The 17,497-nt window shown below is 44.3% G+C and overlaps 1 protein-coding gene across 1 annotated transcript; it reads right to left on the bottom strand.

Annotated features, from left to right (window-relative positions):
• Positions 1-8,896: 8,896 nt before the first annotated feature.
• FSHB (follicle stimulating hormone subunit beta) lies at positions 8,897-16,344 on the bottom strand. Its single transcript, XM_069740529.1, has 2 exons — positions 16,186-16,344; positions 8,897-9,246 (listed from the first exon to the last, which is right to left on the bottom strand). Exons 1-2 carry the CDS (start codon positions 16,342-16,344, stop codon positions 9,022-9,024), a joined length of 384 nt encoding a protein of 127 aa, XP_069596630.1. The 3' UTR covers positions 8,897-9,021.
• Between the last annotated feature and the right edge of the window lie 1,153 nt (positions 16,345-17,497).

Raw genomic sequence — 17,497 nt, 5'->3', positions numbered from 1 at the left:
CCCAAAATTTTGATAATCCAAGGGTCACATGAAATGAAGCGCAACATAAAGTCAGCCATGCGTGCCAGACTGCTAACAAGCAAGACTTCCATGTCCTCACCAACAGGACGACTGACCATGCTGTCTTCCTCCTCATCCTCCTCCCTGTCCTCAGGCCATCCCCGCTGAACAGAAGCAAATACAGATGTGTTATAGCGCATGAAAGTAGCTCCTGTTTTTCTCCTCCTTCTCCTCATCATTGCCTACCAATCCACGTTGAGAAGACATGAGACTAGGCTGAGTGTAAACCCCTGCATGTTTCCTTGCTCCATGTCCTCGTGCTCTGCCTGCAATGCATCCTCTTTGATTGTGAGCAGAAAGGTTTTCAGAATGCTGAGAAGCGGGATGGTGATGCTAATTATAGCGTCATCGCCGCTTACCATCTTGGTGCAGTCCTCAAAGTTTTGGAGAATGTTACATATGTCTGACATCCATGTCTACTCCTGAGGTCTTATGTATGGAGTCTGACCTGAAATTCGACAGCCTTGTTGATGTTGATAGTCAACAACGGCCCTCTTCTGCTCACAAATCCTTTCTAACATATGCAGCGTAGAGTTCCAGTGCGTGGGGACATCATCACACAATAGTGGGTGAGCTGGAAGCTGAAAACGCTGCTGAAGCTGTAGCTGACTTTCTAAAATGGGCAGACAGATGGCGTACTTTCACTAGCAGATCCGGCAGCTCCGGTAGCTTTTCAGAAAATGTTGAACCATGAGGTTAAGCTCATGGGCCAAGCAAGGTACGTGTGTGAGCTCACCTTGCCTCAGAGCCGCCACCAGGTTACGGCCATTGTCACACACGACCATGGCTGTAGGTTCAGCGGTGTCATCCAAACATCTGACTGCTCTTTCATCGCTGTCCACAACTCTTCTGCATTGTGGGGTTTGTCACCTATGCAGATTAGCTTCAGCACAGCCTGTTGCCACTTGGCTGAGGCAGCGCTGCAGTGCTTCCAGCTTCTGACTAATGTGTTGATTTCAGAGATGGAGGATGAAGAAGAGGAGGAGGAGGTGGTGCAGGAGCTGTAGACTGTGGGGGCAACCCTGATTGATGTAGGGCCAGCATCCTCGGCGTGGGGAGGATGTGTTCCATCCCAAAGTCCGACTGGGTCCCAACTTCCACTATGTTAACCCAGTGTGATGTCATTGAGATGTACCGTCCCTGCCCACAAGCACTTGTCCACGCATCCGTGGTTAGGTGGACTTTCCCTGTAACAGCATTGTTGAGGGAAAGGGTAATGTTGTGGGACACATGCTGGTGTACGGTACGGCACATCGGGAGAAATAGTGGCGACTGAGGACCGAGTACCTTGGGACGGCTGCCACCATCAGGTTGCGGAAAGCTTCCATCTCAACAAGTCTAAAAGGCAGCATTTCTAGCTCAAGCAGAAGAGAAATATTAGAATTGAGGACTGTGGCCTGTAGGGCGTTGGCTTGGTATTTCTGCTTGCGTTCCAAAGACTGGGTTATAATAAACAAAAGCGCTGTGATGGGACAAGGATGTGGACGGGCTTGCTGGTGGTGCTGCTTGACTGTGGGCCACAACAGGTGCAGGACTAGAAGCATCTTCACATGCATGGTGTACTGGGGATTGGCTTCTATGCAAAACAGTGGAAGAAGTGGTGGCGGTGTGGACACTGATCCTGACACATTAGTATTGTGCAATGATTAGCAATGATTCAAGTTTTGGACCCAGTCCTATACAATGGCATAGCATGCAGACTAATGTAGCCATTTGGAAACTTGTTCCTATCTTTTACTTTGAACCTTCCGGTCTCTCTCTTGTTGCACTTGAGCACTTTTACCCATGTTAAATACTTAACATCTTTTGTCAGGATATCACTGTCCTTTGTTATTACCTGATCCTAGTCTATTTACATGTTGTATATTATTTTTCAATAAATTGATACTTTGATTACTTTTGGACTTTTTTTGCTCCAATTTTTTCTAATGCTTTATATTATGTTTGGGAGTGTCCTTTTGGTGCACATTTGAGACGCCTACATGGGTTCTGGTCTCTGTGGCACCCCTTTATTTACGTTGTCCTGTATGGTATATGTTCATCCAAACAGTGGAAGAAGCAGTGGTGTGACCAGCAGGCAGTGGTCCTGGAGCCTGGCGTTCGGCCCACAAAGTCGGGTGCTTTGTTTGCATGTGACTGATAATGCTGGTGGTGGTCAGGCTGGTTGTTTTGCTACCCCTGCTGATGCGGGCATGGCAGGTGCTGCAAATGGCCTGTTTGGGGTCATCGGCAGAGTCTTTAAAAAATAACCAGACTCGGGAAGATCTAGCAGTTGGAATGGAAACTTCCCTCCTGTTGGTGTTACTAGGAACGGATGTACGCCTTCTGTCTGCGGGCATCACACTGCTTCTTCCTGCCTCTCTTGTGGGGGGATATACCTCCTTCCCCATTTGTGCTGCTCACCTCGCTATGCATGTCCTCCTACCAGGTTGGGTCAGTCACTATGTCATCCACCACTTCATCTTCCACATCCGCACCCTGCTCCTCCTCCTGACTTTCTGGCAATTGTGTGTCATCATCGTCCACCTCTTGTGACACTTTCCCACCATCGCCTTCATGTGGCCGGGGCTTGTCAAAGCTTTGGGCAGCTCTACATGCCATCTCATCTTTCCCCACTTCAAGATGACCGGCAAAGAGTTCTGATTCTTGAAATGGAAAACTGAACAGCTCTTCAGTGTCCAAGTGTGGGATCAATTGTCTCAGGGCACTCAGCATGGTGGGAGGATGGACGATCAGGGTAAGGAATGTCCTGGCCACACTCACGGCTACTCTGACTTGACTAAGTGACTGGAAGCATTATCCGCTATCCAACCAACAACCGTTTCACACTGCTCTGGCTTCAATAGTTGTGTGCTGTGGTCCCCTAGAAACTGGGACAGGAAGGTCGAGTGAGAAGATGTGGGTCTTTGTTGTTGCCCACTTTCACCTTGGCCACGGCCTCGTCATCTGGATGCACCATCAGCATCACGTCCACTTCCCCGTCCCTTGCCTCTTGCCTTAACAATTTTAAGTGGACTACTGCACTATTTCAAATGCTCAACACAAATGGCTTTATTAGTAGCGAAATAATATCTGATCAGTATGCCTGCAAATGTACGATTTTTCAAACCAAAACATCAGGCAGGCCTCAGCCTGACCTAACAGACTGTATTCAATTGTTAGTTTTTTTTGTGAAGTTAATTTATGCAAAATAGTGCTGTATAGATACTGAGTAGCAGACAGCCAAAAAATAAGTACACCGGCCTACAATGACCAAACTCGGAGCACGCAGATATATGACGGCTGTCACGGAAATACCGCACTTGCAAATACGTGGCTTTTTTTTGTTTGATATGCAAAATAGTTCAGTATAGAATTTGAGTATCAGACAGCCAAAAAATAAGTACACCGGCCTACAATGCCCAAAGTTGGAGCAGAGATATATGAGGCCTTTTTCAGTGAATTTAAAACCCCCCAAAAAAGTGGCACAAGGGTAGCACACACAACTATGCTACGTATGCCTGACAAACTAGGATTTTTCAACAGGCCTCAGTTTGACAGAACAGACTGTATATTTATTTTTTGGGGGGTGAATTCTTTGAAAAAAAAAATTGTTATATAGTAAAAAAGCTGCAGCAGCAGGCAGTTATGGAACTCTGGGAAGGATGCAGTGGGAGCAATGGACGCACATACAGTGCCTGCAGGCCTTGCACTTGGAGCGCCCCCAGACACAGGGCCACGAGTTCTCGGTACCGTGCCTCTCTGTTTCGGTTCTGAGGCTGTCACGGTGGCTAGACCCGGTCCGCGACCCTGCTAAGGGGCGTCCAATAAAGGTGGTGCAGTCTGTCAGGGGTTCGTGACGCCACCTGTGGTGTTCCGTCAGGGTGACCGACGCTGCTGTGGGGTCCTCTGGGGTGATGGAATGGCAGCTGGATGGTATACCTTCCCACAGGTGAAATATGTCCCCAGGGCTTCCCAGTAAGGTAGATGGTAATGGTGTAGGGTGCAGTCAATAACGAGGACACAGGGTTGCAGTCTCTTTACCTCTTTACTGAAGACTTCAGGGTCCTCAATCCAGAGCACGCTTAACAGGGCTATCTGAGATCGGCCGGTCTGATGGGCACATCCAGAGTTTCCCTCGCAGATGGAAATTGTTGCCTACGACTAGCGCCTGTGTGTTGCAGTCCTACCCTGCTGAGCATTCGGAATAGTCCTCATAACTGCTGTTCTCGTTCGTTCGTTCTCTACAGCTCTCTCTCTCTTTGGTTCCAGATATTTCTAGTTCAACGTCCCCCAGATATGTTATGGCTAGGACGCACCTGGAGGTCTTCCGGGACCCTAGAGACGCCCCTCTCCCACTGTTGCCCCCTATGTCTTCGTAGGTGTTTAGGTGAGACAGCCAACCTATAATTAACTGTCCTGCGGAGTTCGAAGTAAGGCCTAGAGTCAGTTACTCCCGCGGTGTTCCGGCCACCGGCTACGCGCCTCAGTAGGATGTTGCCTCGGTCTCACGGCACGACTCCTACTGGTACTCCTTTGTGCTTGATTTCGTTTATACTGTTCCACAATATCCTTCCCTTCGTGTCTCTCTCTTGGATACCGCCGCGGGGTGTGCAGGTGCGGTTCCGTTACATTCTGTTCTGTTCGCTAGGCACCTGCCAGGTTCCCACGCCTGACAGGGACCCCCCTGTGTCTTCTCCCTGCAACACCCCCTGCCATGGGATGTTGCCTGAATCCAACCCAGTCAGCTTCTAACTAACTTCCTCCCCGACCCCTAGTTTTACCAGTGTGAGGAGTGGCCCAATATATAAAGCCTTTTGCTCCCCCTAGTGGCCGGAGTGTGAAGTGTAAAGTGTTCTAGTGACACCTGGTCAGGAGAACTCCTTTAGTGCCATCAGACGTACCATCACTCCCCTTAGTGGCAGAGCGTCATACTGCAACGACCAGGTCTCTGGGGCGCTGCACTCTGATGTGGATATGCCATGCCGTCCCTACCTAGCGCTGCAATATCGGGACCCATGAATTAGCCCTAAAAAGGACTTTTGGTTTCTGAGGAGTTGTGGATGTGAGAGGTACAGACCTACACTAACTCTAAAAAACACGATTCTGACCCTATCTCGGCAGCAGCTCTCCCTACTCTCGCTGAAACAGGAACAGAATGCAGCGAGCAGGGCGGCGCCAAGTCTCTTATACTCGGGATGATGCTTTGCGGCCAAGCCAAACTCTGCACGACCACAACGAAGATGGCTGCTGTTTTTCATGGCCTGGCAGACAATCCCTGCACCATGATTGGGTCTCTAAAGTCCGCCAAAAATGCTGGGTGGAGACACCAGTTACCGACAAATAATCCCGGAAATGATCGCTGCTCGCCGAGTACACCAAGCATAGTGATGCTCGGGCGAGTAACGAGCAGTGGCGAGCACGTTCGCTCATCACTATTGCTTATGCCAGAACAGAAATCATTGTTCTCAGCAGCACATCGCCGGTGTAAACTGTAGATGTGCTGCTGATAACATGATACTGTATGGTGATCTATTAGTGATTGTTCTGTCCCCATCATTCTTTCACAGTTGGTGTAAAGAGGCTGGGAAACAAGCGTTGAATGATTTCAGTATTGTCGATCACTCAGTTAGCTGCCTGAACTCAACGCATGTAACTACAACCAAAATGCTTCTGTGTGATGTGCAATATGTTAGCATTTGGGGCCCCATTTTAAACTTTGCCTAGGACCCCACTTTGCCTAAAACCGGCCCTGCCTGCAGAGCGGCTAATATTGAGGGCTTTCTGACCAGTTTATCCGGCTCTGTGGGGCTCCTGGCCAGATTGCCCGCATGTGCAACAAGCAGGGAGCAATCCCTGCAGCTCTGCTGCCTGCAGGAGAAAATGGAAGCGGAGCTGCAGGGAATGGATCCGTTCTGCTTCTTGTCTCACCCAGCAGCTGTAAACAGAGGCTGGACAGACATGTTTAGTGAATCCTGCATTGAGCAGGGGCTTGGACACTTTGACCCTTGAGGTCCCTTACAACTATGTTTGTTCTATAATTGTAAGAAGACTAAACTAATCTGGCTCTGTGCACACAGTGATAGACCTGTCACCTTCTGCAGCGCTGGGAGAAGGTAGCCGGGGCGGAGTTGGACTAATCAGGTTTTTAAAGTGCATTTTCTCTGAAATGCCAGAGCATTTCAGAGAAAAGTATACATGGCTGCCACTGTTTTCCATTTTATTCATTTGCAGAGATATTAAAGTTATTGCTTTGGGAGCACAGTATGTGAAATTTCTGCGTGCAAACCACCTGAGTGTTTCTTAAGAGTATTGTATGGGGGCATAAGTTTTAACTCCTCTTTCCCAGATGTTGCCAATTAAAGCTCAGCAGCCAATCTATCAGTGTCAGATGTTGCTCAGCAACTAGGAGGGAACAGTGAAAGCACATTTTTTATGTATTTATTTTATTTACTTATATAGCACTATTAAATACCACAACTCTTTACATACATCATCACTGTTCCCATTGGGGCTCACTATCTACATTCCCTATCAGTATGTCTTTGTAGTGTGAGAGAAAACAGCGCAAACACAAACATGAGGAGAACCTACAAACTCCTTGCAGATTTTTTCCTTGGAGGGATTTGAACCCAGGACCCCAGCACTGCAAAGCAACAGTGCTAGCCCTTTAGCTAATGTGCTGCCCATGTTAAGAGAAATAAAGACTTTGAAGAAACGTCCAGTTGCAATACAAGAAGAGATTTCACATACTGCGCTCCAAAAGTATCAAATGTGAATATCTCTGCAAAGGAGCGACACAGCACAAAATGGAAAAGAGCAGCAGAATCAGCAGAGCTTAGATTTTTTACAACTCAATATTTTTGAGTGACAAGTCCAATTTAAATGCCTTTATCTTCAAAACCAAATTTTTTAATTGTCCAAATGCATGAAAAAATGAGTCATGACGAAAATCTGCAATGTTTTCATTAGATATTTCTGATTCTTTATTCATATCTATACATTTCCTTGGAAACAGACAACCAAGTCTGTGTAGTCTGATCCCGCAGTCATACATTCCTCTATATCTCCTCTTCTTCTGAGTAATCCACATAATGTCTGTTACAATTGCTGCTTTTCCAATGCTTTCAGAAGATGCAACTTGCATTCTTTGCACTTCTATGAATGGTCTAACTAGTCAGGCAACATGTGTAATATTAGGCAAATCAGATGTTTTCAGTCATCTGCTATTCTGGCTCATCAGAAATACTTATGGCAGTTCACTTTTGGATGGGGATGTAGTGGGGTTATCCAGCCAACTTCATGTCCTCCTTCTTCTTTTGCCATAGTTAGTAATATATTAATCACCTTTCATCTACCTCCGTTTGCTCTGATGGAGCGAAATAACAAAACGTCTCCTTCGACTTCAGGTAAAAGATATTTATGAACTTAAAATTCTGAAGTACAGATTAAATCTACGTCTACATTAAGACAGCTCCTGGCAGGACATTTATGTTCATTAAGTAGAAACATAAAAACAACACAAGCTAAAAACAGCAATTTATATCCTGCTCATATTGCCCTAGGTGCTGCGGAAAGTTGCTTTCCATACATTTATACATATCTTAATACATTAGCATGCTGCTTTCTCATAGATATAAAGTGCAATTCCACCTATAATATCTTATAAATATGTCTTTGAACTGTTCTCTCAGATATTCTGTCGCTTGAGGGTTTATTCCCTTGAAAACTGAGGCTGTTATTGGACTGATCATGGAGGAAATGTCAATAAATCCCATATAATGTGAGTTGTGAGGAGCAGGAAGACTTTGAGGGAATGGGGGCCTAACTCATAACTAACAGTGAAATTCGTAAATCCATTAATATTATTTGTTAATTTTCCTCAACTACATAGCGCCATAATTTTCCGCGGCAAAGACATTATCATCACTCTCCCCATTGGGACTCACAATCTTGGTTCCCTATCAGTGTTTGGAGTGTAGGAGGACACCGGAGAACCTAGAGGAAACCCACGCAAACCCAGGGAGAACATGCAAACTCCTTGCAGATGTTGTCCTTGGTGGGATTTGAGCCCAAAAGTGCTAACCAGTGAGGGACCATGCTGCCTAATGAGACATTGGAAAGGCCGGGTCATTTGCATATTATATATTGCTTCAATATAGGGACAATACATACATTTCAAAGTAACTGTAAATTATGGATCAAACAAAAAAAAATTCCCAAAAAGCAGATGGGCTGGTAAAAAACTGAAAAAGATGCCACAGAGAATGTTCGTAGTATGTTTCATGCCAATGTTGAAAAATGGATACAACTGATAACGGAAATGATAAAGGTTGCTAACATTAGAAGATACTTCTGACATGTCATAGCACAATGTGAGAAGTCTTTAACACTAGGACTACTGGTATAGTCATTTTGACTACTTACTTGCAGTAGTTCTAGTCAGGGTTCACGAGTCCAGTAGTCCTAGTGTGGTGGCTCGGGTCCTACAATCTCCACTGGTTGCTGAAATGAAGAAGCACCGAGCTGGGCACTGTGCCTCTTTAGCTGTCTTTAGCTTTTCACATGACCATATTATGTGGTCTACGTACGGACAACAATGCCCAAACTGACCGGAAGTCTCCTGACAGCCTGGTGTGCAGATGTTTGAACTTGGCCAAAGTAATGTATGGATCATAGATGGTCTAAGGATCTGTGCAAAGATTACTGAATTGCTGAAGTCAGGGAACACAGCACTTAGCTGAGCCCTTCTGTCCTGATATCCCACTGATCTGCAGGCTTTTCAAGACTTTGGTCTAAACGAAACCCAATTTTTGACATTTTCGCCAACGCTTCACTTTAAACAACTAAACAGAAGAAGATTCTTCAGGGACTCAAATATACCGTTTTTTTTTTCTCAATTTTAGATGGAATTGCTCTTTAGAATGGACACAATATTTTGCACTTGCTCATTGCACATGATAAAGGTATCAGCTTCATCTGTCAGTCTTGTCTGATGGAACAGTAGGTAGGACCTAAACCTCTCACTGTACAGTCAGTAGTTTCAGAATCACATCGCCCACAATGGCAATCGACTGCCACCGGATAAGTGTAGAAAGGATCTACGTTCTCGGGGCAGCCGGGGATTTTCACCGTTTCATAAGCAATGTCTGTGTATGTGCAGACTCCTTGTTTTTCAGACTTGTGGGAGTACCTTAAATTAGGATCCTACAATGAGAAAACATTACATATTATATACATATTTAAACAGCATAAATATATAAGAAGTTTAAATAAATCTATTTTATTGGTTGCATTTTTGCAAATTAAAAGCAGGTTACCATTGACGTATACACAAATTACAAGGTCCAACAGATACATTGGTACACGGATCAAAACACTACTGAAGTCTCCACCAAAGTAGCATTTCTCTGCATGCCATCCAAAGTCGTAGGGTAATTAATACAATTCTGGCTGCATGAGACCACCACAAGGGGGAGCTACTGTACTGAAAACAATTTATCGAGAACCTGTCATGATTACTGTACACCCGTCATAAGGACTGTACACCCGTCATAAGGACTGTACACCCGTCATAAGGACTGTACACCCGTCATAAGGACTGTACACCCGTAATAAGGACTGTACACCCGTCATAAGGACTGTACACCCGTCATAAGAACTGTACACCCGTCATAAGGACTGTACACCCGTCATAAGGACTGTACACCCGTCATAAGAACTGTACACCCGTCATAAGGACTGTACACCCGTCATAAGGACTGTACACCCGTCATAAGGACTGTACACCCGTCATAAGAACTGTACACCCGTCATAAGGACTGTACACCCGTCATAAGGACAGTACACCCGTCATAAGGACTGTACACCCATCATAAGGACTGTACACCCGTCATAAGGACTGTACACCCGTCATAAGGACTGTACACCCGTCATAAGGACTTTACAACTGTCATAAAGACTGTACTCTTGTCATAAGGACTGTACACCCGTCATAAAGACTGTACTCTTGTCATAAGGACTGTACACCCGTCATAAGGACTGTACACCTGTCATAAGGACTGTACACCCTACATAAGGACTTTACAACTGTCATAAGGACTGTACACCCGTAATAAGGACTGTACACCCGTCATAAGGACTGTACACCCGTCATAAGGACTGTACACCCTACATAAGGACTTTACAACTGTCATAAGGACTGTACACCCGTCATAAGGTCTGTACACCCGTCATAAGGACTGTACACCCGTCATAAGGACTGTACACCCGTCATAAGGACTGTACACCCGTCATAAGGACTGTACACCCGTCATAAGGACTGTACACCTGTCATAAGGACTGTACACCTGTCATAAGGACTGTACACCCGTCATAAGGACTGTACACCCGTCATAAGGACTGTACACTCGTCATAAGGACCGTACACCCGTCATAAGGACTGTACACCCCTCATAAGGACTGTACACCTGTCATAAGGACTGTACACCCGTCATAAGGACTGTACACCCGTCATAAGGACTTTACAACTGTCATAAGGACTGTACATCCGTCATAAGGACTGTACACCCGTCATAAGGACTTTACAACTGTCATAAGGACTGTACACCCGTCATAAGGATTGTACACCCGTCATAAGGACTGTACACCCGTCATAAGGACTGTACACCCGTCATAAGGACTTTACAACTGTCATAAGGACTGTACACCCATCATAAGGTCTGTACACCCGTCATAAGGACTGTACACCCGTCATAAGGACTGTACACCCGACATAAGGACTTTACAACTGTCATAAGGACTGTACACCCATCATAAGGATTGTACCCCCGTCATAAGGACTGTACACCCGTCATAAGGACTGTACACCCGTCATAAGGACTGTACACCCGACATAAGGACTGTACACCCGACATAAGGACTGTGCACCCGTCATAAGGACTGTACACCCGTCATAAGGTCTGTACACCTGTCATAAGGACTTTACAACTGTCATAAGGACTGTACACCCGTCATAAGTACTGTACACCCGTCATAAGGACCGTACACCCGTCATAAGAACTGTACACCCGTCATAAGGACTGTACACCCGTCATAAGGACTGTACACCCATCATAAGGACTGTACACCCAACATAAGGACTGTACACCCGACATAAGGACTGTACACCCGTCATAAGGACTGTACACCCTACATAAGGACTTTACAACTGTCATAAGGACTGTACACCCGTCATAAGGTCTGTACACCCGTCATAAGGACTGTACACCCGTCATAAGGACTGTACACCCGTCATAAGGACTGTACACCTGTCATAAGGACTGTACACCTGTCATAAGGACTGTACACCCGTCATAAGGACTGTACACCCGTCATAAGGACTGTACACCCTACATAAGGACTGTACACCCGTCATAAGGACTGTACACCCGTCATAAGGACTTTACAACTGTCATAAGGACTGTACACCTGTCATAAGGACTGTACACCCGTCATAAGGACTGTACACCCGTCATAAGGACTGTACACTCGTCATAAGGACCATACACCCGTCATAAGGACTGTACACCCATCATAAGGACTTTACAACTGTCATAAGGACTGTACACCCGTCATAAGGACTGTACACCCGTCATAAGGACTGTACACCCGTCATAAGGACTTTACAACTGTCATAAGGACTGTACACCCGTCATAAGGATTGTACACCCATCATAAGGACTGTACACCCGTCATAAGGACTGTACACCCGTCATAAGGACTTTACAACTGTCATAAGGACTGTACACCCGTCATAAGGTCTGTACACCCGTCATAAGGACTGTACACCCGTCATAAGGACTGTACACCCGACATAAGGACTTTACAACTGTCATAAGGACTGTACACCCGTCATAAGGATTGTACCCCCATCATAAGGACTGTACACCCGTCATAAGGACTGTACACCCGACATAAGGACTTTACAACTGTCATAAGGACTGTACACCCGTCATAAGGATTGTATACCCGTCATAAGGACTGTACACCCGTCATAAGGACTGTACACCCGTCATAAGGATTGTACACCCGTCATAAGGACTGTACACCCGTCATAAGGACTGTACACCCGTCATAAGGATTGTACACCCGTCATAAGGACTGTACACCCGTCATAAGAACTGTACACCCGTCATAAGAACTGTACACCCGTCATGAGGATTATGTAAGTTCTTTAACACAAATTAAATCCATACTTTGATTCTAGAAATCCGTTTTTGTAGTTAATGAGAAATGAGGGAGAAAGGACAGGAGAGCTGCAAGTGCAATGTCTCCCTCACAACCCTCGCAGCTCATTTGCATACGATTTCATCACAAGATTCCTCATTAACTACAAAACGGATTTCTACTATCAAAGTATGGATTTCATGAGTTTAACTGCTTGTACAATCCTCCTGACAGATTTAATTTAAAGAGCCTGTGCATTGAAAATCATTTTTCACCTATTCTCATGAAAGGTATAAATGTCTGATCTGTTGGCCCCACTGCTGGGATCCCTATTGATCACTAGAACGGGGGTCCCAAGGAGACTGAATAAAGTAGTGATCTCACATTGTTCAATTTCTATAGAACTGATGGAGACAGCCAACTGCTATACTATCTTCTTCAGTCCCATAGACATCGACTATGGTAATAAATATTTTTTGTGGATCAATCCCTTTAAAATTTGAATGCAGTGAGCGCCCCCTAGTGACTTGATTTTATTAATACTGTATAGGAGGATACAATCTTTTCTATCTGATAAATGTTTCCTTTAGCATGCAGCGTTTCCTTATGGCTGTCTATAGTCAGGGGCTGCAGCTGACAACTAGCTCTAGGTAAATGATAACATTGATTATAGGCTTCACCTAGTGGAGGAGAGTTCAATGGTGTCTATTCCAATTATAAGGGTTAGAAAAATATGGTCAGTTGTCCCAGCACAGAAATATTACGCTGGCCATATCACAAAGGGTCGTTATATGCAATATGAAATCCATTCAGCTTCATTTCTTTTCTTAAGTACCATATCCCTTTAAGACAGCTTTAAAGGAGAACAGCAAGCACAGCAGTGACGGAGTTACATGTATTCTGGCATGGTTTTCCCTTTCATTTTTAGCCTTGTACTCAATCCTCATGAGCTCAATTATATGTGTAAAAAGCTTGTAAGGAACGCTCCCTAGTAACGGTAAGTGGAGGAAGACCAGCGGAGCGAACACATGCCATTTCTGAGGAAATAGAGTGAAGGAAAGGACTTTTATAATATTATCATTTTTTAAAAAAATGCTGCTGATATGCTCATAATTTCCTTTTTATTCCTGAAGAAACTGCAGAAAATAAATATTGTTCTACCTTATGATTTATGCTGTGTGGTTTGAAAATCATGTACACATGTAAGAGATCTAGCCTTGCTTCATAAATGTGTGCTAAACTCACTATATAATCCATGTAATGGTTTCTGTACCATACAGACAACCTATGCTGCCATTATGGGGAGCCCACCCAGCTGGACTGGATGTTTTATTTTACAGGGGTGCATCATAGATTGCATCAGTTTTTAATTGGCGGGGGGGGGTGACAACTGGAACCCCCATTGATTCGGAAAATGAAGCGGACATACAGTGGGGCAAAAAAGTATTTAGTCAGTCAGCAATAGTGCAAGTTCCACCACTTAAAAAGGTAGACCTCAACTATGGGAGACAAACTGAGACAAAAAAATCCAGAAAATCACATTGTCTGTTTTTTTAACATTTTTTTTGCATATTATGGTGGAAAATAAGTATTTGGTCAGAAACAAACAATCAAGATTTCTGGCTCTCACAGACCTGTAACTTCTTCTTTAAGAGTCTCCTCTTTCCTCCACTCATTACCTGTAATAATGGCACCTGTTTAAACTTGTTATCAGTATAAAAAGACACCTGTGCACACCCTCAAACAGTCTGACTCCAAACTCCACTATGGTGAAGACCAAAGAGCTGTCAAAGGACACCAGAAACAAAATTGTAGCCCTGCACCAGGCTGGGAAGACTGAATCTACAATAGCCAACCAGCTTGGAGTGAAGAAATCAACAGTGGTAGCAATTTTACCAATTTTACTTAGGGATTTTATCATATTAGTTGATCTAATAAAAATTATTTTTTTTAAAATAATTTTAGCTTCACCCCTTTATCCTATGGCGTCTACTGTCCTAAGGATGTTGTGTATTTAATTTTGAGTTTGGGAGTGGGCACCAAATTCAATACACTTACCACTGTAATAGGAACAAGTGGTATACTAATATTATAGAATTATGATGTAGTACCTGGTATTAATCTCAAGGTCGGTGGGAGTACCAGAGGTTGTTACCTATCAAGCAGCATCTGAATTTTTATGATTCAGCAAACAGACAATAGACAGCTTGGCTGGTGGCCGTTTTGCTGGGCCATAGAGAGCTGGCAAATGCTTAAAACCCCCCAACTCATCTCATCTCTCTGGCCACGTCCACATCTTCCTACTGCCACCGCATGCTGCATCTACTCACAGAGACAGGACTTCCGACCATGACAAAGGAGTGGCAAATCTGAATACGCGCAAAGTCTTCCCAAGCATAGCCACGGCCTAGAGAGCACATTGCAAGGTCGTGGAACATGCCTTGAAGACCTCACCACAATGTGCATGGTGGCCCCAGGCCTAGTTGTGGATAGATGTTCTGGGCTACTGAGAAGATGCAGCACGCAGAGGTGATAAAAACACGTGGCAAACATCAAAAGGTTGGAAAGCAAACAACAGGTGTGGGGTGAAAAGTAGTTGTTATTTTTTCTACATCTTAAGATTATTATGCCTTGTGGGCTCTCCAGACCTCAATTCAAGGAGAATAAATTCCCTGCAATTTGAATTCTCTTGTAAAATCTCTATAATTTGGCCAATTTGAATCTCATTAGTTCCGGTCATCTCTAGTAATTATTCATCTGTGTAGGGAGAGTTTAGGCGGTGTTCCTTTGTCATTGATCATAGGCTCTCTAATGATAGCAAATGAAGATGTGGGGAAAGAATCCAAGGGTCATGGAAAGGAAATGGAGCGACCAAGCAACGAGTTATTTTGTGACTACATTTCCCTGAAGTTTTTGGCTTGTCCCCTCCTCTTGTTTGCTGCTGACGTTCCTCCTATCCCCATGTGGAATCAAGAGGAGCGCACATAGCAGTGATAATTAACCAAATGAACTCAAATATTTGCCTAGTGCCTTCCTCTAATAAGTATCGTTATTGGCAACTCAAGTGGATTTTTTTCTGCATATGTTTGGCATTGTACATAGCCAAGTGGCACCTACTGAGGGTCTGTCTGGACCACACTGCACGTGTCAGCCCTAAGCACTAAGACCATAAAACCAAGTACTTTACGTCTGCACAGGGAGAAAGATCTGCTTTACAAAGTGCAAGAGAGCTACTGGAGGATGTAACCAGTCAGTCATCTACACAGACTGACACTGGGACACTTTTTTGGCGGGGGAGTAAGTTCTCTTCAATGGGCTTATTGAACATATTAATTTTAGCAATACTGAACAACAACTTTGGATTGTATGAATACTCCATTAAAGGCAATCTCTGGGCAGGAATTCACACCTCGTTTAGATGAACATGTAGCTCTTTCAAAGGCAAGTCCAGTAATACCTTTAAATGGCTATTTCATAAGTCCATTACTGAGAAATCAGAGTTTGAATTGATTTCTAAATTAGGCTTCAGAGCTATTTGTAGATCTAAAGCCTCTGTCACTCCAGCTCTATTCACCGCCCATCACTGCCTCCTCCTACTTGACTGATGGCTTTCTAAGCAAATGAGACTTCAGCTCTATTCCCTGCTCAACGACCCCTCCTCCTGTTTGACTGAAGTGACATAGGCTTTAGATCTACCATAGCATTTCAGCCTAATTTGCATATCAATTCAACCACTGATTTCTCAGTAATGGGGGAACGGACTGTCCATGTAAAGGTATTGTTGGATTTGTGTTTGAAAGAGCTACATGCTCATATAAATAGTTTGGGGATAAAATCCTGCTGACAGATTCTCTTTTACAATGATTCCAGTGTGAACAGCACCTAATGCACCTACTTAGAAGGGTTTCTAATACAGTATTGTAGACTCATCTTGCTCACCTTCGTGCTGCAATATCCCGAGCACCAGGTGGTATTTACAGAGATGCAGGCACTACATTCCTCCTTCTCCAGCACAATGGTAATGTTCGACATCTCACATGTAGTGCAAGGGACTATCTTCCAGCACAGAACCAGCACGTATAGAAATAACTTCTCCATCCTGTGGAATATAGGAGTAAAAGCTTTACCTCCCACTGAATAATTTTGGATACTTAACATCAGAACAGAGCTACACCCACAGTATCATGGTGGCATATACACGCATACAACAATGGCCTGCATGCAGCATTAAAGGGGACCGGTCACCTGATTCATGCTGCCCAAACGACGGGCAGTATGAATCAGATCTTAGCTGCAACATTGCAAACAGGTATGTTTTGGTATGAAACAATCTGGCATTTCAGAAAGAGCATAATTTGAAGATCCATGGAACGTATACAAAGGACCATATGGAAAGAGGAGACTAGTCCAGCCCAGGCTGGCAGCTCCCCGCATTGTTCCAGGTGATTGGCAGGTCTCTTCCATGTGTATACACATTGAGACATATGTCAATCACCTGGATCTGGATCTTCTAAACCATCTTTTCTCTAAAATGCTATGGTGAAACCCACGTGCGTGCAGTTGGGCAGCCAGGATCTCATTCACGCTGCAGGTGGTTTGGGCAGCATGAATCGATCGACAGGTTCCCTTTAAAATTAAAATGTAAGTAAAACGAAGTTCTGTAGAATACAGATAGGGGTAATTGTGGTAAATTTTGGCACTGCCGAATCACTAGAATTCCAGAATTATTAGTACATGTGGCTTTATTATTCAACACTTTTCAGAGTTTAAGACTCCTTCATCAGGAAACACTACAGATGTTCCTGTGGTGTTTTCTGATGAAGGAGTCTTGATCTCTGAAACGTGTAGAATAATAAAGCCACATTTACTAATAATTCTGGAATTCTAGTGATTCGGCAGTTTCAAAATTTACCACAATTATCCCAATCTGTTTCTAACAGCTGGTCCTTCCTGGACTCCTGGATCTGCTGCAGCGAATCCTTTTAATGCTTCAACTCAGCTGCACCTGGTGAGTGCAATCCTATGGATTAACCTTTTAACCTTCTCAGATAAGACACTATTTGCGCTCTTTCCTTCAACAGTTTTCGTAAGTTCTGTAGAAGAAACAATACCTTGTTGCTTTCCTGCCTTTAAAACCAGGTTCAAACGGTTGTTAAAATTGGGCCCCGTGATGTCCACATTGGGAGTTAATAGTGAGAAGTTTACTACCTCCATCAATCACCCAGAGCAGAGAGGGACATATCTTGCTCTG

The sequence above is a fragment of the Ranitomeya imitator genome, chromosome 9, assembly GCF_032444005.1.
Source record: "Ranitomeya imitator isolate aRanImi1 chromosome 9, aRanImi1.pri, whole genome shotgun sequence".
Lineage (NCBI taxonomy): Eukaryota > Metazoa > Chordata > Amphibia > Anura > Dendrobatidae > Ranitomeya > Ranitomeya imitator.
The sequence above is the reverse complement of the archived record's forward strand: the minus strand, read 5'-3'. Positions and strand labels throughout refer to the sequence as shown.

Coding starts and splice junctions, on each gene's coding strand:
- FSHB (XM_069740529.1), bottom strand. CDS start 16,344: ATGGAGAAGTTATTTCTATACGTGCTGGTTCTGTGCTGGAAGATAGTC. Junction 9,247..16,185: donor CGGGATATTGCAGCACGAAG/GTGAGCAAGATG, acceptor TTCTCATTGTAG/GATCCTAATTTAAGGTACTC.